The sequence below is a fragment of the Kogia breviceps genome, chromosome 18 (genome assembly GCF_026419965.1).
Source record: "Kogia breviceps isolate mKogBre1 chromosome 18, mKogBre1 haplotype 1, whole genome shotgun sequence".
Taxonomy (NCBI): Eukaryota; Metazoa; Chordata; class Mammalia; order Artiodactyla; family Physeteridae; genus Kogia; species Kogia breviceps.
Genome location: NC_081327.1, coordinates 28,329,409 through 28,350,467, shown reverse-complemented (window position 1 = coordinate 28,350,467; position 21,059 = coordinate 28,329,409). Strand labels below are relative to the sequence as shown.

At 37.6% G+C, this 21,059-nt stretch overlaps 1 protein-coding gene across 2 annotated transcripts in view; it reads left to right on the top strand.

The window, feature by feature from the left end:
• Positions 1–20,785, top strand: part of RPGRIP1L (RPGRIP1 like) — a 97,961-nt gene extending 77,176 nt beyond the window's left edge. For both annotated transcript variants that reach the window (XM_067018607.1, XM_067018608.1), the window contains 4 exons: positions 1,833–2,016; positions 10,882–10,966; positions 16,309–16,442; positions 18,906–20,785. In XM_067018607.1, the coding sequence (XP_066874708.1) occupies positions 1,833–2,016; positions 10,882–10,966; positions 16,309–16,442; positions 18,906–19,018 (516 nt within the window). In that variant the 3' untranslated portion in view covers positions 19,019–20,785. The remainder of the gene's footprint in view (positions 1–1,832; positions 2,017–10,881; positions 10,967–16,308; positions 16,443–18,905) is intronic.
• Positions 20,786–21,059: the final 274 nt, after the last annotated feature.

The following is a 21,059-nucleotide window of genomic DNA, read 5'->3' as shown; positions in this document are numbered from 1 at the left end:
TGATTCTTTTGTGCAGAAGCAGGAATGTTTTATGCTATTGTCATAACAATTCTAAGTTTGTCAAATTACAAGTTATGTAAAAGACTTAATTATGCACTGTGCTGCAGTTGAGCCAGAATTATAAAATATGTGTGTGCGTGCTATTTTGACAACCACAATACATTTTAAGGAAAAATAATATCATTTAAAATACTTTCTTTACCATGTTAGTCTTCAGCAAGCAGAGAAGGGCTTTTCTGAAGTGAGATTAGACAATAGAGCCAACTTCATTTTTTATGCACGTGAACGGAGAGGGCTTGAGGTTATTAGTTGAAACCGAGTAACCTTTCCAGGCTTTCATCTCTTTCTTTTCAAATTTGAATATGAAAAGCATATTCAAGTCAAAGACCATCACTTTAATGACATTTGGCAGTCATTTGATTTATTAGGTTTTAGAAAAAATTTTCCTTTAAATATTTCATCATACTATGCTAATCCTAGTAATATTGCCAGCTGCAGCCTTGTACCTGTATTAGTGGAGACAGAATGGTGTGGAATTTTCTCTGTCATCCTAGTAAAATTTCCATGAATCTACTGAATAATAAAATAACCTTATTGAAATATTCAGATTTAGGTTTTTAGTTAAAGTGTCTTAGAATACATAATAAAAGAAAATGTCTTTTGAAAGAAGGGGGTAGAATTACTTCATCAAATATTGAGGGGGTTTGCCAGCAATGGAAATTGTTCTTTATGGGAATATTTTTACAATAGGGTACCTATGCTTTTCAATTTGATTAATTATATTATATACTTCGAAATATCAAAATAGTAATCACTGTGGTGGATTTACATACTGATTTACATCTGACAATGAATTCCTAAAAGTTGGTTATATAAGCAGGTCTTAGTATCAGGATTTTCTATTATTATTTTAAGTTATATAATTTATAGTAGGATGCCTCTGAATTTAATAAAGAGAGATTTAGTAAGGGGGAATAAAGAACAAATTTTAAATTGTAAACATTTAGAATCAAATGTAAACATTTAACCGAGGAATTATCTTGGTGTGATCTAATTTTTAAGTCATAGTCTATCATTTGTTTTAAATTATTACTCAAGAAAACATATGTGACTCTCATATAATGTTTGTGACACCAAAATCTATTAAATAAGGATTGAGATGAAAATTACACAAATATATATTTTTAGTTAATTCTGTAAAAATGAGATAAAAATAAATTACAAGAAAATGTGTTAAATTCGATAAAAATTTTCTTTTGTTTGAAAACTTCCTACTTATTGAATGAAATATGTTATGGCAGAATATATAAGAGAATGAACTGTAGCCCTAGTTAATATGGATTCGTATAGCTACTTATGTTAGCATAGTATCTATAAAGTATTCAACAGGCTTTGATCTCTGAATAACCAAAACTTTCTCAGGTACCGTAGAGTAAATAAAAGCAGTGATAAACATGTATTTCATTACATAGTTTGAAACAAGGCCAACTGATACATGTCATTCTGAAAGTAATCGGAGATGAAGATCTCATAATCTTCATTCCTGATGGACTACTAGTGGGGTATTTATAGCCTCAAATGTAAATCAGGAGACTATTGCCATGACACTGTTAACTTCAAACCCTGGGGCATTAGAAGCTCATTCTCTCTCTCTCTGTCGTGAATAATCTATCATGTGTAACTAGACAGTAGGGTACAATACCTTCCAAAAAAGAAATCAGTGAAGGCCACTGCCTTTATGTTTTATTTAAAATTGATAGTGGAAAAGAGTGAAGGATTTTTCGTTCGTTTTATTTGTTCTGTATCTTTTTTTGTTTTTGCTCTTTAAACAGCCATCAGAAAAAATTCGGATTGAGATCATAGCTCTAAGCCTTAATGAGTCTTCAGTAACTGCAGATGATACTATCCAGCGACTATTCGTTGAGTGCCGATTCTACAGTCTTCCTGCTGAAGAGACACCTGTGTCACTTCCAAAACCCAAAAGTGGGCAGTGGGTCTACTATAACTATAGCAATGGTAGGTATGGTATTTATAATATAAACTTTTATCTATGAAGGACGGAAGCCAAAGGAACAAGGAAAAAGTACATTTCTCTAATGTTCACATAAAATCATGAAAGTGTTGTCAGAATAGATTAATAAAAGTCAAACCTGTAGCATAAGGATTAAGAAATTAAATTTAAGGTACAGTTGGCGCTCTGTATCCATGGGTTCCACATCTTCCGATTCAACTAAAATACGTTGGAAGATACTTCGGGGAAAAAAATTCCAGAAAATTCCAAGAAGCAAAACTTACATTTGCCATGCATTGGTAACTATTTGCATAGTATTTACATCTATTTACATGGTATTAAGTTTTATAAGTAATCCGAGATGATTTAAAATATACAGGAGGATGTGCACAGGTTATATATGCAAATACTACACCATTTTATATAAGGGGCTTCTGCAGGGGTCCTGTAACCAATCCCCCACTGATACTGAGGGACAGCTGTAATGCTAAAATTAAAAGAAAATGAAAACAGTGGGAAAACAATGCTTCTAGATGTTCCTGCTATATCATAGAAAAATGCCACCTGTGTCTACAATTGAATTTAATCGAAAAATATGATATTTCAAGGAGAATAAAAGTACTAGTTTTTTATCATATGATTCTAACAATTTAATGGCCTAATTATTTCTGCGTTTCTGCTGAGTGTCATCACATAGATGTTTTTACAATATACATGTATATCTCTCCCAGTGTCTAGATGCTCAGGATTTTAACTGAGTGATATAGGGTCTTAAAATACCTTTTCATTTTTTAGCCCACACATCCCTTCATAGCAGCAGGCAGGTTTTCTCTTTTAGGGCTTTACCTATCAGCTAGTTGATATGAAACTCTGCTAGCCAGTATAGACCCAATAGGCACCCTGTAAATTCTTAGATCAACCAACTTTTAAGACGTTTTTAAGGACAGTATATATCAGTGTATAATTAGAGGGGAGTAAAAAGATCATATCAAGCTGCCATGCCTAAGTTAAAAGTGCTTATTAAGTTCTTCAAAAACCCTATATTAAAACAAACCAGGGCTTCCCTGGTGGCGCAGTGGTTGAGAACCCGCCTGCCGATGCAGAGCACACGGGTTCGTGCCCCGGTCTGGGAGGACCCCACATGCCGCGGAGCGGCTGGGCCCGTGAGCCATGGCCGCTGAGCCTGCGCGTCCAGAGCCTGTGCTCCGCAACGGGAGAGGCCACAACAGTGAGAGGCCCGCGTACGACAAAAAAAAAAAAAAAAAAACAGAAAGATGGAGTGTTGCATTATCTTTAGCAAAACAGGCCATCTCATGCTAGTTGAACACCAATATTTTTTTCTCACCAGTTTTATAAATTTCATTTTAATCAACATGTATAATCATGCTGTTGTACCACTAGGATTACAAATGCTCATGGTTTGTTTGTTTGTTTTGCAGTTGCATTTTTAGAAACATTCTCATTACTTGAGACAGTAATCATGAGTATCCAGAGATCTGGTCTAGTCTTCCTCGTATCTACAATTCTTACTAGTTATGAGAACTTGGGCAATGTGTTTCAATTTTGTGATCCCCTGTTTTATCTGTTGAGTAAGGTGCTAAGATTCCAGCTCAGATTCTATAATTCTGTGATAACAGGTGGGTGGAGAAGTCACATGGGAAATAAGTAACGTGGTCAGGACAAGAATCTGACTTCTTCCTGTCATTGACTTGATCAATGATAGAACATTTCCAAAAATATTTTCTCAAGCTTCCTAGAGATCTTTTAACTGCAAAGTATCAGAAAAGTAAGCCATAATTATGATATTATTAGTAATGAAAAAACTGTTTAGTCAACTAATTTTTTTTTTTTTGGCTGCGTCAGGTCTTAGTTGCAGCATGTGGGATCTTTCCTTGCAGCACTCAGGCTTCTCTCTAGTTGTGGCATGCAAGTTTTCCCTCTCTAGTTGTGGCGCATGGGCTCCAGAGCACGTGGGTTCTGTAGTTTGCAGCACGTAGGCTCTCTCGTTGAGGCGCACAAGCTCAGTAGTTGTTGAACATGGGCTTAGTTGCCCCACGGCATGTGGGACCTTAGTTCCCTGACCAGGGATCGAACCCACGTCCCCTGCATTGGAAGGCAGATTCTTTACCACTGGACCACCAGGGAAGTCCCTAGTCAACTAATTTTAACGAAGGTACCACCCAAGAAAAGAGACAAGCTCTTCTGGTTTTTGTATTATTCATTGTAAAGGGCAGTAGTAGACTGTTCGGTTGGACTGACAACAAAATTGTTTTTTAGAAATTGGTTGTACATTGAGACACTTGGCCATGCAGCAGAACAGAGGTTTCCATTTGCTTAAGGAGCAATGCAAATCATTCTTTGGATGAAACCTGTGATACATGCTCAAGTATCCTGAATTTTGTACATTCTCACATGGTGACCTAGGTCTGTTTGGGGCTTTTTGTTGGTTTATTGGTTGGTTGGTTGGCATTGATTTGGTTGTTTTAAATGTTTTCCTTTTACTGCAAGATACCCTACTATCTAGATGGTATTTTAAGAGTTGTTTATGTTTCTAATGAATTAGTCATTTGATAGCAAGAAGAAAACCAGTAATCTATTAGAATTTAATTCATTAGAAGTGTTTACTGTACCTTTCTGCAGCTTCTATTCCTACCTATTGAGATTTGACTCTATAGAATTTTCAAGGTTAATTGAAAAGAATTTTAAGGATATTTATCTGGTGGGAAGGAAGAGGAATGTACTCCGTGCTGAGAAGCAAATTAATGCTGTTTTATATCTACTGTATCTGAAAAACTGAAGTCCTAGATCATCAGCAAATTTGAGAAATAACATTAACCTTGGAGAAGGTTTATTTTTCACTTAAGTAGGACATACTGAAAGTGTTTATTTTTAAATTACTGTGTTTGCATCTCCTTCATTGCAGGAGAATCTCCTTGAATCTTTGGTTAATAAGTAACTATCTCACTCATCTAATTATTGTAATGATTAACCATTCACTTGTTATTTGATATAAAAGGTCAATATAAATGTAGGCTTACATCTTCCAAATCTTACTAAATGTTAATGAAAGTAGTTTTATTTCCAAACTGACATTTTAATTGAGACAGAAAATTTAAAGGACAGTTAGTACATGCTGTCTCCTATTTGGACACCATACCAGGCGAGAGGTTAACCAAACCTTGCAATGATGTTTACCCTGCATTATGACTTGAATCTATTCAAAAGGGATTTGTATACTGAAACCTAAATTTGGTACATAAAATGAGAGGTTTAGACTAGTGATCCCGAGGATTATTGATAGCCTAATTCAGTCTCTTTATTAAGAGGTGTTAACACCAGTTTCACATACACAAAATATATATCTTTTTAGGGCTACTAATACTAGAAGAAAAAAGAAAACAGTCAACGTTGAATTAACTTGCTAGACACTGGTAGCAAGAACAAAACATTTGTATTTTACTGGGCTTGGAGAACGCTGAGAAAGCAAGAAAATTGTTTGGAAAAGAATAAGATTAATGGTAGGTCTACAGAATGTTGTCTGGGCTGAATAAAGTCTTCTAGGGAGTTGACAGTGGGAAGAAAAAAGATTAATGAAATCATCCAAAGTTTTTATGAGACTTATGCAGATCTAGGCCTTTAGTCTCTGATCACTGAACGGTCTATCTGTTGGAACAATTAAAGTTTAATGCAGAAGATGAAAAGGATGCAGAACTTTAGATTTTGTTACTAATGGGAGGAAAAACTCGGCAAAGATAAGGACTGGGGGGATGATATTTAACACAAAAGTTATCTTCAAGGTTATCCACCCTTTATGTAATTAAACCATCTGCATTTCTTCTGCCAAATGACATTGATAAAGAAAATAAGGATTCCTCCAGCCTGCAGAAGTGAGGGATGTGTTTTTAATGGTAGACAATTCAAGATCAACTCAAGTATTTGGACTACTGGTTTGTATCTTGTTTGAGACATATACTTGCAGTAAATTTATGTCAAAATCTAGCAAGTCCTAAACAAATGTGATTTCTGATGAGAATGAAAGGTAAGTAGCTTAACTTTTGGAGAGTTCTGATACATTTCATAATCACCAGAATTGCTTTTTAAAGGATGTATTTCAAGTTTTGAAATTGTAGATTTTTTTTAACCATCTAATTCAGAACACCAAATGGATGTCCTTGGGATCATGACCTAATTAGAGGTAACCAAAGTGTCTCTATCTCCTACATGTTTAACAGACAAAAAATGTTTACTAGCTCCTGATCCTTTTCAAAAATCAGGCAAAGGAGTGTTGAGCCCAAACGTTGGTTCTCAATGGTATCCTGACCACCAGCAGCAGCAGCAGCTGGGAAGATATTAGAAATGCAAATTCTCAGGCCCTACCCCGACCCTCTGAATTAGAAATTGAAGGTGAGCTCAGTAATCTGCATTTTTAACATGTCCTCCAGGGATTCTGATGTGCATTAAAGACTAAGAACCATTAGGCTAGATTAAGATCCCCAGTCTAGGCCTTGTTTGTGCAAGCAGGAGAGCTGTGTAGTTCTAACTTGGTACACTTTTGGAGAAACAAACTCATCAGTAAGTAGCTTGAGTTTTTTCAAAAAGGAATTTTTTTTTTGAAGTATAGTTGATTTACAATGTTGTGTTAGTTTTAGGTGTACAGCACAGTGATTCAGTTATAGATAGATAGACAGACAGACAGTTAGGTATCTTTTTCAGTTTCTTTTCCCCTATAGTTTATTACAAAATATCGAGTATAGTCCCCTATGCTATATAGTAGGTCCCTGTTGTTTATCTATTTTATATGTAGTGGTGTATATCTGTTAATCCCAAACTCCTAATTTATCCCTCCCCCTACCTTTTCCCCTTTGGTAACCATAAATTTGTTTTCTATGTCTGTGGGTCTGTTTGTTTTATAAATAATTCATTTGTATCTTTTTTTTTTTTTTAGATTTCACATGTGAGTGATATCATATATTTGTCTTTATCTGGCTTACTTCACTTAGTATGATAATCTCTAGGTGCTGCAAATAGCATTATTTCATTCTTTTTTTTTTTTTTAATTTTTTTTTTGGTATGCGGGCCTCTCACTGTTGTGGCCTCTCCCGTTGCGGAGCACAGGCACCGGACACGCAGGCTCAGCGGCCATGGCTCATGGGCCCAGCTGCTCCGTGGCATGTGGGATCTTCCTGGACCAGGTCACGAACCTGCGTCCCCTGCATCAGCAGGCGGACTCTCAACCACTGCGCCACCAGGGAAGCCCTATTTCATTCTTTTTAATGGCTGAGTAATATTCCATTGTATGTGTGTACCACATCTTCTTTATCCATTCATCTGTCAATGGACATTTAGGTTTCTTCCATGTCTTGGATATTGTGAATAGTGCTGCAATAAACATTGGGGTGCATGTATGTTTTCGAATTATAGTTTTCTCCAGATATATGCCCAGGAGTGGGATTGCAAGATCATATGGTAACTGTATTTTTAGTTTTTTAAGGAACCTCCATACTGTTCTCCATAGTGGCTGTACCATTTTACATTCCCATCAACAGTGTAGGAGGGCTCTTTTTTCTCCACACCATCTCCAGCGTTTATTATTTGTCGAAAAGGAATTTTTGAAAGTGTTCAGTCAAGAGAACTGGTTAACACACTTGGACCAGATATAAATATCTAAAGCAATATCCCTTTAAGAAAGAGTGAAAGGAGGGCGAGGTGGCCTCTCTTGATACAGTGATAGAATTCTCTCTCACATCCCAGTCTGTGCTAACAACATGGTTGCAGCTTAAACAGCAGAAAGAGCTCTGGCTTCATGAGAAAGAAGGAGAAGGTATAGCATGGAGGTTAAGAAGGCAGGCCATGGGGCAGACCTTCCTGGATTCAAATTCTAGCTCCACCACTTTCTAACTAGGTAACCTGAGGCAAATTACTTACCTTCTCTGGGTCTGCTTAATCATCTGTAAAATGTGGGTCAGCATGGTTCTTAGCAGATGTGATTGCAATAAGGAAAGTATTGAGTATAGTACATAGTACATAATAAACATTGCTCAATAAATGGTGGCCATCACTATTTTTGTCTTCGTTAAGAGAATAGGATATACAGTGTGCTGGTCAACTGGATGAAGCAAAGGTGTCACAACTATACCATTTTTTTTTACCAATTTCAATGGTAAAGATTTTTTTTTTTAAGTTAAACATAGAATTGCCAAAGATTTAGCAATTGTACATTTGGAAACGTACCCTAAAGAATTAAAAGCAAGGACTCTGACAGATGTTTGTACACCATGTTTATCACAGCATTATTCACAATAGCCAAAAGGTGAAACCAACCTAAATATCCATCAAAAGCCAAATGGATAAACAAAATGTGCTGTGTTTGTATGTATATGTGTGTATGTGTATATACATGCACATACAGGAACGTTATTGAGTCTTAAAAAAGGAATGAAATCCTGGGCTTCCCTGGTGGCGCAGTGGTTGAGAGCCCACCTGCCGATGCAGGGGACACGGGTTCGTGCCCCGGTCCGGGAAGATCCCACATGCTGCGGAGCGGCTGGGCCCGTGAGCCATGGCCACTGAGCCTGCGCATCCAGAGCCTGTGCTCTGCAACAGGAGAGGCCACAATGGTGAGAGGCCGGCGTACCCAAAAAAAAAAAAAAAAAAAAAATAGGAATGAAGTCCTAACACATGCCATAGTTGAACCTTGGAAACATTATGCTAATTGAAATAAGCCAGACACAGAAGGATAAATATTATATGGTTCTACTTATAAGAGGTATCTAGAATAGTCACAGTCATAGAGAGAGAAAGTTAAATAGTGGTTACCAGGGGCTGAGAGGAGGAGTGAGTAGGAAGTTACTGTTCAGTGGGTGCGCTTTCAGTTGGAGATGACGATAAAGTTCTGGAGATGGGTAGTGGAGATGGCTGCAAGACAGTGTGAATGTGCTGAATGCCACTAAGCTGTATGCTTAAAGATGGTTAAAATAGTAAATTTTATGTTATGTATATTTTATCACATTAAAAAAATTTTTTTCAAGCTGTTGAGATTCATCAGAACTTGTCTAGTTTAGTTGAAAGACTATTTGGATGCTAGACGTTGAATTCAGTCTTTTTTTTTTTTTTAAATCACTGAGATTACCCTTGTCTTCAAGCAATGTAGACCACTATAGTTAACAACACTGTATTGTGTATTTGAAAGTTGCTAAGAGAGTAAAAAAAATTGTCACCATGTGAGGTGATGGATGTTAACTCACTATGATAAACATTTTGCAATATATACATGTATCAAATCATTATGTTGTACACCTAATACTAATACAATGTTATATGTCAGTTATATCTCAGTAAAACTGAGAAAAATTATCACAAAAGAAATGTAGGCCACTATGGCTTAAAAGCTTTAGAACTCTGAAATCAGAAAGGATATGGTCTACCATATCTTGAATTGGTAATTAACAGCAAAAACAAAAAATTCCGATTTGGAAAAAAAAAGTTCAAATTTAGCTTGGTGTACTGGTGGCCAAATGAGGTCCCATCTCCCAGTATCAGTGGAAAAGCATGACTTTTTTTAAAAAGCATGCCTTTTAAGCATTGATAAGTAAAACACTATATTTACAAAATTTACAAGAACCCTTTGTGTTTTTTGATTCCTGCAAATCTCAGTAACCTATATCATCGGTCACATTTACTAATATGGTATCGTGCAAAGAGCAAAAGCTAAGAGCTGCTGTTTGACCTTGGTTCTTCCTTCTCTTAAACTACCAGCCCACCTCCACACAGACCTTTGTGCCTCACTCAGTGCCCAGTATGTGCCATCCCTGGCCCTCGGCTAATATTTGCTCAACTAGCTAACAATTAAATGAGTTGACAGCATCATATTTGAGATTGAACTCAAATTGTCCAGGGAAACATTCTCCGTATGAAATATGTTTGTTACCAATGGAACCTGGCTTTAGAACTGTCATGGTATCTTTCACCCTTTGTGTGTTTTTGATCAGGGATTATCTCTAAATTGAGATCTGGTCACAGGAGAGACTTTAACTCCAAAATGGCACCTGAAAAATAAATGTCTTCAGAAGTTAACTCATGGCTGAAAGGCTGGCAAGCTGAGAAAAAATAATCAGAATGAAAATTAGAGTGTTCGCACTCTGAGATGCCATTTTCCCAAAGTGTAGACATTTACAGTTTCCGGTGTTCACTGTCTTCTTCCTGGTGGGTCTTTAGATGAGTTACCTAATCTTATATTTCAGCCAACTAAAGTCTAACCACACTCCTGCATGCCAGCGTGAACCTTTGAAAACCAAAGACAAACTTCACACCCTAAAAAAGCCTCTCTCTCCCTTCCACCACAGGTCTCTCCCGTACCCCCACCCAACCACCAGCAAGCGTCAGCCTGTGGATTTCCTCAACCCATTGCACTAGGATGCCTCTTTTATTGCATGTTGTGGCAGGAGAGAAGGATTAAATTACCAGGGCTGTCAGGAAGGACAAGCTCTCTGCCATACATTGTCATATCACTCGCTTCTTGGGTGAAAGAAAATGCAGTAAATCCCTCAAATACAAAGCAATAAAGACCACTGGCTTTTACTGTCACGACTGCCACTGCCATTAACAGGCAGTGACAGCGATGTGGCACTCTCAGATGTTGCTTCTATCTTTTCTGACAGTGTGCACGTAAACCTGCCAGTGACATGACATTAGATCACATGACTATTCAGATTTGATTCTGGTTTCCAGCGCGGCTTTCTTTTCCCATGCGTATAAGTGAGGTGGTATGACTTGCATCTCTAAAAACAGGTATTTATACAAATACAGAATGGTACTAATGTAGCATATTCCTGAGTGACTTCTTGCGGATTTTTTTTTTTTTTTTGGTTTAGTGATCTACGTGGATAAAGAAAACAACCAAGCCAAGAGAGACATCTTAAAAGCTATACTACTTAAACAAGAGATGCCTAATAGAAGGTACATTTAAGCATTCTAAATCATCTGGTGGTTTATACAAAGTAGATCTCTGTAGCATGGTGTGGTGGGGGAAAAAAAAAGCACAAGATGAGGAAGCAGAACACCTGATTTCCCTGATTCACTCAGTGTCCTTGAATGAGTATGTGACCTCTCTGGGTCTCTTTCCGTCTAGAAATATCACAGCCCTGCCTATCATACAGAGTAACTGTAAAGATCCTATAGTGCTTTTCAAACCAAAAGACTGTACAGTGTAGTATATAAAGTATCCCATTGTCAATAAAGTATAACTGTAAAGCACCTAACAGTGATTGCCAGGAGGGGGCGCTCTGGACTCAATGGCTGGAATATAAATTCTTGTTCTATCACTTACTAGCTGTCTGACCTCAGACAGCCACCCTGTGCCTCACTTTCTGTATCTGTAAACTGGATATAATACAGGGTGCCTGTAAAGATTAAATGAGATTATATGTGTAAGATGGATAGAATAGCGCCTGACACAGAGTAAGTGCACAATACGTATTCATTGCCGTCATTGTAAGCAGTAGTAATATTATTATTTGTAATAGCTCATCAGCCTTTCATACTAATTTTTACCTCACTAGCACTTTTTAATAGTTTAATCATTTCATGTTATTTTTAATGCTTTTTGGGGGCAAACTTGAACAGGACACTTTGCATTTTTGATCAGTAGAGAAATGATACCCTTTTGAGAAGGAAAAAAACCTGATCTTAATAAGTTCTTGCTGGACTTACCTGGTGGCGCAGTGGTTAAGAATCCGCCTGCCAGTGCAAGGGACACGGGTTCGAGCCCTGGTCCGGGAAGATCCCACCTGCCGCGGAGCAAGTAAGCCCATGAGTCACAATACTGAGCCTGCACTCTAGAGCCTGCGAGCCACAGCTACTGAAGCGCATGTGCCTAGAGCCCATGCTCTGCAACAAGAGAAGCCACCGTAATGAGAACCCCGCGCACCACAACGAAGAGTAGCCACCACTCACCGCAACTAGAGAAAGCCTGCACGCAGCAACGAAGACCCAACACAGCCATAAATAAATAAATAAATAAGTTCATGCTTTTGAGTGAGCTCCCATCCATGCAGTCTGAGGAGTTATCTAAGTGCTGCCCATTAACCCCTGAGCTGGGCTTTGCCAACGCCCCTCTGCTGGCTTGTCCCCGTTGGCCTGGGTGGACCCTTTATCTCCCCATTGTCCTTTTCTCCTTGCCTTTATGGCCCATCAGTGACACAGCCTCTCACTGCCTCAAACCAGCACTTACCCCTCCCCCACCTGAGAAAGAGACTGAGGTTCATCTGTTTCCTAGAGGTCAGGAAGTGAACGTTAACGATATTACATTTTTCAAAAGAGCTTCCAAACTAGCATCTGATCTTCTGTTTCATGAAATGAAACTGAAATTCTTAGCTCTTAGGATATGACAGTGGCTTTTTCTTTAACTCCTTGAAATACATGTATTATTTCCTTGGATTTTTTTTTTAATATTTATTTATTTGGCTGCGTCGTGTCTTAGTTGCGGCATGCGGGATCTTCATTGTGGCGCACAGCCTCCATAGTTGTGGCGTGTGGGCTCTCTAGTTGTGGCATGCGGGCTCAGTAGTTGCAGCACTCAGTCTCAGTAGTTACAGCACGTGGGCTTTCTTGTTGTGGTGTGTGGGCTCTAGAGCATGTGGGCTTAGTTGCCCCGCAACACGTGGGATCTTCGTTCCCCGACCAGGGATCAAACCTGTGTCCCCTGCATTAGAAGGAGGGTTCTTAACCACTGAACCACCAGGGAAGTCCCTCCTTGGATCTTGATTCTGAAGAAAGAGTAGTAAAACCCTATTAATTGCCCTGAGGTTCTGTTTCTCCCAGGACGGTAGATAATCACTCAGGTTTTACTTACTTTGTATACTTCAGCTTCTTTCAAGGCCACCTCAAATACCAACGGCCCCCCCGGGGTATCCCAGGTCTCTAGTGATTAAACAGCACTGGCCATGTCATCTGCTTCTCTGCCATCAAGAAGCTGGGTCATCACTGCACAGAACTGAGCTTTAAAAATTAAAAAAAGTCCACCATAGTTGTAATGACTCCCACTCTCCCATCATTGTTTCCCTAAAAATTTCTAAATGCCCACAGAGGCACAAATGTTCATGTCATTTTAGATACTGCAAGAGGCACTGCAGGTGCAGAGTGACTGGCTCGGGGCTGATGACAGCTGAGGGCTTGGAGCGCCAGCCACGTGCTCCCTGGACTGCCAGGGGAGGGATGGGGCCATCAGGGGAGAATAGCCCTGTCCCATTTCTCTCCCTTGACAGTATCATTTTCTTAAGGGGGTAAAAAAAGGAGTTTACATTTACATTTTTCCACAACCAAAAGACAACTGTTATTCCAGTGAGTGTTCTCATCTTTTTTAAGTACTCTGAGGTCACATTACTTAAAGTACCTCCTAGTTTATAAGAATTCACTTTCTCAGAGAGTATCCCCCTTGAACATTGGCGATAACCTATAGAGCCACAGTTCGATATGTTTGGCCAATCTTCTCTGACACACATGAGAATATGTGCAATGTATAATGAATCACATATAGTACCTTTGCATTCTGTCCCATGCTATATTTGCAAATATACAAGCATCACTTTAAAAGGGAGGCAACACATTGAAATGGGAGTCTGGAAATTATTTATTTGAAGTCATGGTTTTGACACCGACTTAAGGTTCCTTTTTGGTTTCATTTCTTCCCTTTCAGTGTTCTACTGTACAGATCCAACATAACTATCAGCACTCCAGTGTGTAAAACTCACAGGTGAGCCCTTAGGCTCTTCTATCCTGTTTCATATAAAAATGAACTATTTCAGAATGAGCAAAGAATCAAAAATGCTAAATGATCTAAGGAATTTCAGTGCCTTCTGGTTTCCTAAATGACAGCAGGTGACATTTGAGGTCTAAATCTTGAGGCCCAGCCCAAGGCCTGCCTTCTCCAGTCAACCTTCCCCAAATGAGCCAGCCTTCAACTAGGACTTCCGTTTTGCAGTTCATGTAGTAATTCAACAAATATTTATGATCCCTACCTAAGTATCAGGAACTAAAATGCTGAACAAGAGGAAATCTTTGCACTCATGGAGTATACATTCCACTGAGGAAGACAGACAACAAGTAAACAAATCAACCAATTACATATTACAATAGGTACTAAGAGAAAGCTAAACAAGCGGCTAAAATGGAAAATAACATAAAGGGAATTCCTGGCGGTCCAGTGGTTAGGACTCCATGATACCACTGCCAGGCCCACATTCGATCCCTGGTCAGGGAGCTAAGATCCCACAAGCCTTGTAGTGTGGCCAAAAACAAGTAGGAATTTAAAAAGTAATAATAACATGAAGGCAAACCTGAGGAGATGACATTTAAGCTGGTTAGTGAAGCCTCTTCAGCACATAAAGCAAGGTTCCATCTCTTTGTTTTGGCAGGGTTCAAGGTAAGATAAGATGTGTTTGTGTGTGTCCATGTATGTGTATGTACAGTTTAGCCTAAGCCAAGCTGTAGTTTTTAAATTATTTTAGTGTACCTTCCTCCCTTTAGAGCCTAACTTTAGTTTCTTAATTTTGTATTTGACATCTCATTTTGCTCTCTATAGAATTTAAACCAGAAATATTGCATTTTTTGTTTTCAGCCCTTTCTCTGGCATTTAGAAGGTTTTTTTTTTTCTTTTGTCTCAGAATTCTCATATATTCAGTGGAGGTAATGGTATGCATTTGTAAAGTATATAGATAATTATCCTTAGATATGAGACATTATATAAGGATAACACTTAATATTATTACAATCTTGTAGCCTACATCCTTTCTGTAAGTCTTGTGGGCATAAAATGTGTGTCAAATATCACTTCTAATTCCTTCTTTTCTAAGTATATTCATTTTAGGACATTATCTTTCATCATCGTTCTTCTTGTTTAATGAGTGATACAGTCATTGTATAATTTGGGTGTCTCGGTTTTCAATTGAGACAAGCCTTTCCCATGCATTCTTTTTCTCTCCCCTTAGAAATGTAGAAGCTTAAGGAGCTCTACCTAGATTAAAAATAGTAATAATAAAAGAGCAAACATTTACTCAGTGCTTAATGTGTTCCAGGCACCATTTACATGTATCATCTCATCTGATCCTCACCAGAGCCCAGTGAATCATTACTATTCTACAGATAGGGAAATCGAGATCAGAGAGGTTAAGTAATCTGTACAAGGTCACACAGCTAATAAATAGGAAAGCATAAATTTGAACCCAGAACGGATGCCCTTAACCACTTAATATTAATTTCTCTATTTTATGCATCATATAAAATATCCATCTTTCTGTTTCCTGATCAGAATTTATTGCTATCAAAAAACAGGAAAAAGAAAAGAAAAACAGGGACTTAGTAAAGAAATGAAATGTTGATTACTTTTAGCAAATTATTTTAAAATATTGTCATGTTTACCTGTAAGCATTTGGAAAGGATTTTAATCGTGCATATTTTTCAAGGCATGACATCCCAGAGACTTAGGTTTTCACCTAACAGTGTTATCTAAGAAATAAGTTTCTTGTTTTGTTTCTGATTTGGGATGGATAGATTTTGAAAATGGTTAAAATGGTCATTTACAAGCATTCGTGGTTTAAGCTATGCTGCCAAGACATATCGAAAGAGTACTTAACTGTAAATTCCTGTCATTTGGTCAGTCCAAGAGTGTTTGGCCTCAACACAAGCCACTAATTCAAATCAGTTCCATCAGAACCCTCCAATTATATGTCTAAAAGTAAAATAAAACTTGGATGCTATGATGGTAAGTTGAAAGATTGCTGAACTAATACAAACATTTCATATAGCTATTGGGTAGAGCTACAACATTTAGCTAACATAATTAAGAATATATAGAACACAGTTGGTTAAATTGCTTAGTAGAAACTCCAAAGTTGTGCATTTCTATAGAAAATGTTGCATTTCTGTTGAAAAAGCCGCCCTAACCTCCCTGATCTTTATTCACTTGATCCTTTTAGCCTTAAAAGTAGACATGTCAAAATATGATCAGATAATGTATAATAGAGTGAACATCTGGTTCTTCTCTTCGCCTTGTAATTTTCTCAGATTCTAGTGATAAATGATAATCAGTGCTTAGAAAAGTGAATTAGTGTTCATGTGAAGTCTGGGTGTGCTATAATAATTCTAATCGTTCATATAATAACTTATATAATTTTCTTTTTATTGGAATAATTGGAAACTGAGATTTCACAGTTTGTGATAAAAACCCATTCAGGAGTTTTGTTTCATTTGTGATTTTTTTTTTCTCACTTTGTAGTGATGTTCTCTGTTCTTTCCCTTCTCAGCGTTCGCTTCACTGTGGTCAGTGACCCTCCAGAGGATGAGCAGGATCTGGAGTGTGAGGACATTGGCATTGCTAACGTTGACCTCGCTGACATGTTTCGGGAAGGGAGAGACATCATCGAGCAAAGTATTGATGGTATGGGGGGGAAGTATTGCTCAATCTGTACAACCAGCAACTGCTGAAATCCAAATTCTTTATTAAAACCTTCTTTTTGCTGGCTGCAAGGGCGTTGAGTCACACACTAGTTGAATCCTTTGCAACTCAAGCTGATGTTTTATTGAGGCTAGAATTTCTCCCTACATCCCCCCCTTACCCTCCTCCTCTGCCTTCCTTTGAATCAACAGAAATTTAAAAATAATTAATTGCATTTCTCAAGGAATTATTCATTTTGTTAGTATTTGGGGGGTTGTGGGGGGCAAAAATGTGGACATTGGATTTTTTTTAATGTTGTTTAGAGACGCCTCATGCTGTCAACCCTTATTTCAGCTAAGCCATGTTATTCTGAGTGATCATTACAGTGTGTTCTGCAAGACTTCTCTTTACTTCAATGTTACAGTCTGGTGATATAGTCACTTCAAATAACTGAGTAGTTTTGGTCACTTGCTTCTCATCAGGATTCAGGGAGGAGTTAGGGATTCCTGACAAAAAGTGCTCTCCTAGATTTGCACCTCACCAGGTGTGAGTCCCAACAATGCCTAATTTCTACCCCTTATCCTTATATAACATATTTAGAACATGCTGAAGGCATTGTACTTTATGAAATCAAGACTTTTAAAAATAATAATCAGGGATGGCCTGGGCTGTACAATAAATGAAAAAACGAGGCTGAGTCCTAATCTCACTTCTTAAGTCAGCAGAGCCATCCATCACTGGAAGAATGTACACGGTTTGTTTACTCATTTATTCATGCATTAAATGAACACTTAACTGAGCACCTCTTAAGTGCCAGGCACTCTGGTTACACCGTAGTTCAGCTGTGGTTCACATGTCAAGCTGCTTGTCCTGGATGTGTGTCAAGTGCTCAAAAGTCAGGATCAAGCCAAATAATTAACCAAATTAGACCAAGTAACCAAATTAGAAACCTATTCTGGGAAATTTTATAAACTATACATATCACATACATATCACAACTTTGGCAGGCACAGAAGAAAAAGATGAGAGGATTAAAATATGAACCTAAATCCTATTAAAAACACCCAGAACCGAGAGAGTCTGACAAAAATGTTCAAAATTATCTGTGCTTTATATTCTTTATCTTTTCTACAGTCAGTGCTGTTTCAAAAGCCATCTTCTCATTCTGCAAGACCACAAATGATCATATTGGTCTGATAGAGACAGCTGTTGTGGCCTTGTTCTGGGAAAGAGTCAGAAAATTAAACGCTGGTAAGGTTAGGTTTTTAATGCGTTACTCTGTGCCAGAAATGAGGCATTCCAAAGATGAGGTGAAAGCTCGGCAGTGCTTGGGGACCATTTGTGCCCCTGCAATCTCCCTGCCTGCTCATTTCTCCACCTAAGTCTTTGTATACTAAGTTTTATTTGAAGGTTTCCTTACAAATTTTCTTGGAATTAAACACACACATATTAAAAGTTCAAGGAAAACCACAAGGAAAATACATAGGAAACTATATAGACTCATAAGTGCTGTCAAGACTTACAAAGTCCAAAATTCTGGCCTTGAGTCACTCACTAGTAGGTATCACTGTTCACAGAGGGTTGGGGTCTGAATCAGCTCAGAGAATTATCAAACAGTCTGCCTTTGATACACCACTGAAAGCTGTGCCTCCTTCCCAGAAAAGCCCACAGATGCTCAAAATTTTATATCTACTTTCTTGCAACATCAGTTCATAGACCCTCAAAGCCAATCCATAGACCTTAAGATTCTGGGTCTGCCATTTTAACTTTTTCTAATTTCACATATAATCTATTTTAAATAGAATGTTTTCCTTAGAAAGATAAATAACCATTCCAGGGGACTTCCCTGGCGGTCCAGTGGTTAAGACTTCACCTTCTAATGCAGAGGGTACAGGTTCAATCCCTGGTCGGGGAGCTAAGATCCCACATGCCTGATGGCCAAAAAACCAAAACAAAACAGGAGCAATGTTGTAACAAATTCAATAAAGACTTTTAAAATGGTCCACATCAAAAAAAAAAAATCTTTAAAAATATATAAATAACCATTTCAAATTATGATCATGTAATTTCTTTACAGTAAGTTGCCATTCTGATATTTGTTAACATGGTATGTTAGAACAAATTCTTCGTTGTCTTATCTTGATCACTTTTAGACTTTTATTTCCTACTAAGAAATTCTGATTCTGTGGGAATCATTATCCTATAGCCTTTCCACTGGGTAAACTTCAGGATTAGATCATCAGTTTTAACTCTACAAGCAATATGTATACATACATGCAGTACATCTGAAATGTGTATACACACTCATACACACATGACAAGCTTTGATTTTTAGATTTCTGAGATACCAGTGAACTTTGGACTTCTGTAGAACTGTTTTCATCTTCTCAACTACTGTTTCAGCTAGGCTCTCTGAAGAAAAATCTGTTGACTGATATTAACACTTTTCTGCTATCTTCTCCCTAGTTTTGGATGCTCGAGCAGATGGTGGAGGTATTGGCAAGCTCAGGGTAACTGTCGAAGCACTCCATGCCCTACGGTCTGTCTACGAGCAATACAGAGATGACTTGGAGGCTTGAAAGAAACTGCTCCAGAGGCATCTCTTACTCCTGAGTAAATGCTCACATGAAAGCACTTAGATGAGATTTTCGTAATTACTCTGGTGTATGTAATCTATAATTCATGGGAAGCTGGGAGGGGGGAGGCCTGGGTTTGAAGTGTTCAAGTTTTGTATACTTTTTCCATTTGTTTATTTTTCTATCCCCTCCTTCCCATGACTGCCACCCCCTCAGGACTTAAGTTCTCTACAGTGGGCAACACCTTCTCAATAATTTATACCTACATGATAACATGAGAAAGTCTATTTGCATTTTCAACATTTTCTTATGAAAAACTGAAATGCAATTCCCATTTTTATTTTTAATAAGCAAAAAGCATAAATCTTAGAAAACCTATGAAAAAGAAATACTTTTATGTTATCCCTAATTGTCCCACTAAATGGAATGTGTATGATTAGCCTCATTAAGAGTTTTGCACTGTGAAGATTTTATTAGAAGCAATATATGAAAATTACTTGGATTAATGTGTTAATCTTCCTCTTTAAAATGCTAATATCCATTTTATGCACATTAAAGCTCAGTATGCATTTTCTTTGATGCATGCCATTTCTATCAATTAAATATAAAGAATGAGACTTGGCACCAACTTATTAAATTACTGCAAGTTTTTTGTTTTTCTTAAAAATTACAGTTCTTATTTGTATTTTTTTCATGTATTTGTAATGGTAATATGGGATCCAGGAATGTGTGTATGTAAAGAAGAGACAGATACATGAAATTTACACCTTGAAAACTTAGCTTATGACATAGAAAGAAAATATTAAAAATATGCTTCAAATTCTGATATGCTTAGTTAGACCTGCAAGGAGTATCTTTTTATCATTTTTTAAATTTACATCAAGCTTGTACAATGCTAGGGTGTATCTGGATAACCAGAACCTCGAAAAGCAGCTCAGAAAGTTAATTTTCTAGCTTTTACTCAATCTCACTGAAGGATTTAATTGATATTTTTAATGGAGCTGTGAATCAATGCTGCAAAGGAATTGTCTCTAGAGGTCTAGGATATAATGCATTTCATTTTTTAATTTACTTTTTTATTTGTCATTTTCTTCAAAGGATTTTTATAGGCTGTGGGTTTTCACTGTTTGCAAACAGGCTATGTTCCTTCTTAAGCATATGTAAAGTATTCAGGGAGATAAGTAATTTATTAAAATCTACCTAATTTGCCGTGATATATTAAATCTCTGCTTCAGTGATCACAGACCATTTCATTTAGAGAATTAGGCATTCCCTCTTTGTGTGATTAAAGCTCTGGAAAATGAGTTCTTTGCTCCTATTTGTGAACATTCAAAGCCTGCTAATGGCAAGAAGATGGAATAGATTATGAGACAATTCATTACAGTTCAACAGAAAAAAAAAAAAAGCAGCTATAATGCAAAAATGCAAGTATGAATATCTGCATATAGTTTGAACCATCTGTGCTCTAATGGCTTCAATAATGACTCTCGTCTTTAGGAGGCTTTGAAATGACATCCGTACAATATTAATTTGTTGATGTACATTGTGGAACCAGTAGAGTATGATCTGACCACAGAAATCTATAAATTCTGTCTCTACCATTGGGCCTCCCTGTCTGGGGCCTGCCATCTCCAAGAAGAATCTTGCTCTCATCAAACTCTGCAAATCTTCATAACAACTCATTCCTCTGGAACCTTCTAGAGACCACAAACATCTGCAGACTAAACCTCTCCAATCCTAATAAACAGCCACATGTTTGTTGTCACTTCAGCTGGCTCTGAGCTCATCTTTCTGGCCTCTCTTTCTAGCTTTCTTTGGCTTTAAGCAGTTACAGTGTCATTAAGGCCCGTAATATTCCCTGCAGTAATTTAAAACAGCCGGATTATACCCTGGGATTAACTGAGTGGTTTTTGAGACATTTATTGTGGTATTCTCCCAGGAGGTTTGTATTATTGTTTTAAAACATTACATCCCAAACTAAATACCCTTTCAGCAGGGAGAAGACCAGATTGTGCTGACTTCTTATGATCTTTAAGTGGAAAGG